The 6,137-nt window shown below is 33.3% G+C and overlaps 1 protein-coding gene across 2 annotated transcripts; it reads right to left on the minus strand.

The window, feature by feature from the left end:
• Positions 1 to 1,409: 1,409 nt before the first annotated feature.
• On the minus strand, positions 1,410 to 5,336 carry LOC107018342 (ATP-citrate synthase alpha chain protein 2-like). 2 transcript variants are annotated; one of them, XM_015218804.2, is made up of 13 exons: positions 5,131 to 5,305; positions 4,949 to 5,052; positions 4,057 to 4,233; positions 3,796 to 3,957; positions 3,600 to 3,680; positions 3,320 to 3,371; positions 3,124 to 3,238; positions 2,937 to 3,018; positions 2,439 to 2,534; positions 2,234 to 2,335; positions 1,974 to 2,090; positions 1,774 to 1,890; positions 1,410 to 1,644 (listed from the first exon to the last, which is right to left on the minus strand). In XM_015218804.2, the coding sequence occupies exons 2-13, from the start codon at positions 5,045 to 5,047 to the stop codon at positions 1,573 to 1,575; spliced, it is 1,272 nt and encodes a 423-aa protein (XP_015074290.1). In that variant the 5' UTR covers positions 5,048 to 5,052; positions 5,131 to 5,305; the 3' UTR covers positions 1,410 to 1,572. The 2 variants fall into 2 exon arrangements, with proteins under 2 accessions (XP_015074290.1, XP_015074291.1); XM_015218805.2 differs by having other exon boundaries at positions 1,425 to 1,644; positions 5,185 to 5,336.
• Positions 5,337 to 6,137: the final 801 nt, after the last annotated feature.

The raw sequence follows: 6,137 nt of genomic DNA on the forward strand, positions 1-6,137 counted from the left end.
ATCTGCATTAAATTAGTTCAATGGTTTTAGTCCATATCAAATTTGTTTAATGGAAAAACTTTTCAAATATTCCTGATTTTCACAATAGAGTAATTAATTATTAATGTGAATTTGATTCATGCACCAATCTAAATGAGTTATTTATTAAATTTTTAATTATAGTTTATAATATTTGTTAATTATTTTAATATAAGGGTAAAATGGTAATTCAACTTTGAGCTTTGAATCTTCCCACTTATAATATAATATGATAACCTCCATAAAATTAATTGAGAACTTTAAAATATCCTTTGGTGCTCCACGATTATCTATATACATTCACCTTTCTTGTTTCGTGGGATCTCTATCCAATATTATCATTTTCATCAATAGTTAAGAGTTAAAATAGTGAAACACTTACATATATAGTTTAAGTCTGTGGAAAAGATTTTTGAATTTTGATTTGTTGGAGAGACAGTGTCGAGAGTTAAAATACAGAAAAGAAAGACTAGAAGAAAATATGTTAGCAGGAGTATGTAATAAATCAATATTAGCACAAAGAAAAGTTATATTTATGCTAGAAATACAAATAAATTGCCTAGAATATAAATTACAACATGATATAAGTTACAACATGAATCATAATGAATAAAGAAGAATTTGCAGTAGACGAAGTATGCCCAGACTATGCCATCCTAAAGTTGAAACCGTTAGGCAAGAAGCCCGATTAGGGGAGTAAACAGAGTTGAGGCGCTGTTAGGGTAACCGATCAAAGAAGAAAACCGTAGTAGTGACCAGACGAGATGATTATTAAATCATTATTAAAACATGATAAACAATTATAATCAACAAGAGATTATTAGGAATAAAACAATTTAGCTACTCATGAATGTAAAGTTATGAATCGTAGTATGTCGGCCATATGTAAAAAGTTTTTTGTTTTCTTGTGTCGGCCGAAATAAAAAAGGTCATGTGTAAAGTAGTGTTGGCCACTTGGCCAAAATAGTATGTTTTTTCTTGTATAAAATGAGGGTTTCCCCTCATAATAAAACAAGTCCTTCCAAGCAACTCTCTCTTCTTCTTAATTCCGCTTCCACGTTCAATTTTGTATTTCTTTTTTAACTATATTGTTATGATTAAAGCCTTAAGAATGATGTGATTATTGTATTTTTTTTCTAACATTAAAATACATCCCCTATTTACAACGATTTATTATAAGTATGACATTTTATTATTATTAGTATTACATACATGTTTTAGTTGAAAATATATTAATCGAATAAACATTTTCATGGGACACATGTGCAACGCATGTGTACAGAAACTAGTAAAACTGATAAAAAAGAAAATTTATAAATTGCCTTGAGCGCTAACGTAATTATGGATGGTGGGATGTAGATAGATATAATATAATGTAATATGCCACAAAATACTTTCAGAAGATGAATATGTAGATATTATTATTAGAGCCCATTTGCGAATGTAATATGGCTAAATTACAAAGCACTCTTTTTTATATCAGACACAAACAACATCATTATGATAACACAAAGCTAAAAAGAAAACCAAAACAATTTAGCAGAGTTGGTTGCTTTATGCAGCTGCAGTGATGCACTCAATAGCCTGTTTGCAGATACCAGTCATGGTTTCCTCAGGTCCATATACCTACAACAATAAATTAACAGACAGGAAAAAGATTAAAATGATGCTTAAGTTGTGATGTCGAAATTGCTTGATGCTATTGAAAAAGAATATATGGTTTTAGACTAGTTATAATTGGATACCGATTCATACCTCAATTGGGATGCCAATTTCCTCCCCAAGAGACCGCATTTTTGCAAGACCCTTTTGGTAGTTTGGACCACCTCTTCTAACATATATGTGCATTCTTGCAGCTTTAAGTTTAGATTCCTGTTACAACAACGCCGAGTTGGAAGTACCCAAGTTACTACAAGTCATATTGAAGATGGCTATGATTTGTGATGGTTTCGTACCTTCTCCTTCAGAGCTCGAATTATACCACTAAATGTAGCAGCAACATCAGTAAAGTTGGCTATTCCCCCACCTATCACAAGGGCTCTCTTACGGCCATCAGGATCTGCGGTTGCACACTGCATAATTGGCAATGAAATGAGTATCTTTCTCCTAATAAAAATATTCTTTTCATTCTCTAAACAAATAAACCAAGAAAATGCCATAACATGGTCACTATGATGGTATATCCTATTACGTTAACCAAATACTTTATGCTTACATCAATTACAACTCTCGCGTACTGCAAGACCTCTTCTTCATTTGGAGCACCGCTATATTCGGCATAATTACCGAGCTCAGAAGCATATCCAAGATCACCGACCTGAAGGTAACCCAACATGGCAATTAAAAGAATGCAGCAACAGAAGGATAGTCAAAGTAACCAGCTACATTGGGCTTAAGTTTTGCAAAGGAAAGAAACATACAGTATCTGCATAGATGACACTGGCACCTCCACCAGCAACCATCGTCCAAATTCGCCCCTTGGGGTTCAAGACTGTGAACTTCAAAGATGCACTTGTCTGAAATAGAACAATGAATTGAACACTTTAAACATGTTAACAATTGTTCATAGAACCATCTGCTACCTCAACTGACTCAGTTTAGACGAGGAACACTTTGTAGCGCACTGTAATGCTCAATATTTCATGCCCAAGAAACATGCAGTACACATCTACATTAAAAGAATCAGCTTTCTCCTCTTCTTGAATTTGTATTACTTGAAAAGGTTTTCTAAACGTTTTGATGGAAGATTCAACAACAGCTGTTTGTTTCGTTGTTCATCTCTTACAATTCCCAAAAGAGGGACTATTAAGACCGGGTAGATACATTTTTTACTTCCGGGGAGTGGGAGAGGATTGGCAATTCCAAGTCTTTCGTCCTTCATGCTTTTATTAATTAAATGCCAAAGTGTCAAGAAATACCTTTTCATCCAGCCCATGAATAAAGCTCTCCGTAGCACTCATCACTCTTCCAAATGGCAATGGAAATTCAACATTTCCCCACCTGCAGAACAAAAGATATATTGTTATACTGATGATGCATGCATACAATACTCAAATATATCTGGAAAGCAGTAGACGGCTAAATGCCAGTGTTCCAAGAGATTACTTTTTGAAGTTCTTAAAAGTAGCAGTGTCATCAAGCTCTCCCCTCATATCCAGTGGATAAGGCTTTCCTTCGACCAATGTGAAAGGATTCATCTCCAGGAAAGTAAAGTCCAGATCTGATAGAAAGAATATTCAAAGGCTCAGGCAAATCCATGGCTATTAATGATGTGATAATGAAACTTGGGTATACAACATACCTTGAAACAAAGTATAAACCACTTTGAGGAACTCCTCAATTACACCTTTAATCTGTACAACACAAGTGAATTTCACATCGATTTCAGTGGTTTCAGATTACATTGCAGAAACTAATATGACATATAAACTCGGTCTATACAACATTTTCTTATTTTCCCTTTTGCCTTTTTCTTTTTGAAGAAGAAAATCATTAATCAATGCTCCATTTTGACAATGAATTTTAAAATATGGGTTGCAAGGATCAAATTTTCATAATTTGTGGCTTTCTCAAACATTTACCTCCAGTGGTAGAGTAGCAGCAAGTGGTGCACAAATCTCTGATGTAAAAGATGTCCCTGTTGGCACAAAGATTGTCTTAACCTGGATTTAACACGATCGCATGTCGAATCAATAGACATGCATAAAATACTGAACATATCAAAAAATAACATTTTTTCTGTTGACTTGTAACAAAATATAGGCACATTTCAAGCACCTTGTCCCAGTTCTCTTCAATATCTATTCCTCCACATTCAGAAAAGCTAACAATACAACCAAGTCTGTCTGAAACAATATTTAGGTAAAACTCCTCATTGTGGGGTACAAATGGCTCAACAATAAAGGTTGTGATGGGCCCTTTGCATCCACTCATCTCAACCTGTTAATGTGAAAATACATATTAATGGTATAAATTGTGTGTTTCTGGATAAAGTATTTATTGTGTTCTCTTTATAACAGAAATGATATTTTCAATCACCTCTTTGCCTAACCGTTCCTTCACAAAAAGAGCAACTTGAGCCAGATCAAGATTCAAGGCAACTAGCCCGCTTTTTCCACGCTTCCCAAATAACATATCAGGCTTTACCGCCAATTTTTTTGAAGAAACCCATGGCTCTTTCTCTACAAGCTCATTCAAATCAGTTGAATCTGTAATCTAAGACATCAAAAGGAAAAATACCATCATCATATTGCACACAGGAATAAATTTCCGCATTCTTTCAAATAAATCATCTAATGCAATCTATAATTGTCACAAGTAACATGAGAGATTGTTTTCTCTAGTCCTTCAACCTCCAAATGAATCTAAGCCTGGCGTCTGGACCACAGAATAAACTCATTTAGCTCGCCTTTTTGAAGCGCTTAATACTAGAAAAAATGAATGACTTCAAGAAGATACACACTCGAATTCAATAAAGGAGGTAGAACTTTTATTAAGGAGTCTAAGTTCATGAACAAGCCTTGGGATGTCAATATGTATAATATATATACATAAAAAGAATACTTATATCAAATTTTCCGATGAAATCCCCTCAAAAACATGTGGCTCCCGCCACTGTACTTACTGATTCATATGCAGTGATTAAGCAAGACCCATTACCTACTATTCTTGAGTTTAGTAGGTAATCAATCAACAATCAACCAGATCTGTTTTACTAGAATGAGCAATATATGATGAATGCTCCAGACTTACAACAACTCGAATAATTTCAATTTTCCATCCTACATTTCATCGAATACAGTTGGCCTAATTTTAACAAAAGCAACCTAAAACTGCCCAGCATTCAGCTACCAGAACATAAAAGAAAAGAGGGTTTTAGGTGAGGGGTAATGTTGATTGAATCACAAGGTCATTCATTGATTTGAGTTACCTGGGCAGATTTGATGGACAAATCATAACCAGCAAGCCTCTTAAAGTGTTCTTTCAACAATCTTTTCGAATCATATTCTCTGATCTTCTTGCGGGCCATTTTCTCTGTTTAGATCCAAAAACTCATAATTAACAAAAAAATTCAAACCAAAAAAAAAGAAGCAAAAAAGCTGAGATCTTAACCGTTAAAAAGCTGAATCTGTATGGAACTTGTAAGAATATTGGGATTCAACTCACTATATTTATAGTTGTGATATTGATGAGATTTTCAGAGATGGCTGCTTTACATTACATTATAAAAAAAAGAAATGGGCTAATTAAAAAATATAGTATAGTATATAGACACATACAAAAAATAGAATCATAGAGTACATTAGCGGGAAGTAATTGTCTGCGATGGACAGCGCAAATATGAACCACGAGCGAGAAAATTACCTACCCATCCATGTCGACCAACCAACTCATAAAAACTTTTCTCTAAATTAATACTCGATAAATTAATAATTTCTCTAAAATAATATTTTCCTTCCCTTTCAATTTGAATCAATGAAAAGAATTATAAATTTTAATAACATAATAAAATAATATATATTCAGATGACCCCTATATAAATATATTGTTCCATTAATATGATATATCAAAAATAATTTAGTGAAATATGATTCTATTATATTTTATTTTTCTTAAAATTTAAATCTAGTTGAAGTTCATCTCTAACTTTTCTTATTGATTCAACAGCATCAATGTTGTCTTTTCGAATTGTACAATAAAATTGTGAAAAGTTCTAGATGCGATAAGTGTTTCGTTGCGCGTAACTGATTCCAAATGTATAGTTACATCTTCAACTTCATAATCAACATTACTTTTTCCAATGGTATCTATAATTTCTTCCAAGTTCCGGACTTTTTAACATGTATCACTTTCACCAGGATAATCCAACAGGATATTGATATTCATTTTTTATAATCGAGATCATTAATCATGACATCAAGTTCATGAATGACGTTTTCACATGTATGTTCATTCAAATTCTCTGAGATTGCATCCCCAGAACGAATTTTACAATGTTGAAAATAATTTGATATAGTCTCTTGCAGAACATTTTTTGTCCAAACAGAGATTGCAAATTGATAGCATCCAAAACATCGATCTTTGTTGGATAAGTTTGTCCCACTTCATAACCTTCTAAT

This window comes from Solanum pennellii, chromosome 4, assembly GCF_001406875.1.
Source record: "Solanum pennellii chromosome 4, SPENNV200".
Lineage (NCBI taxonomy): Eukaryota > Viridiplantae > Streptophyta > Magnoliopsida > Solanales > Solanaceae > Solanum > Solanum pennellii.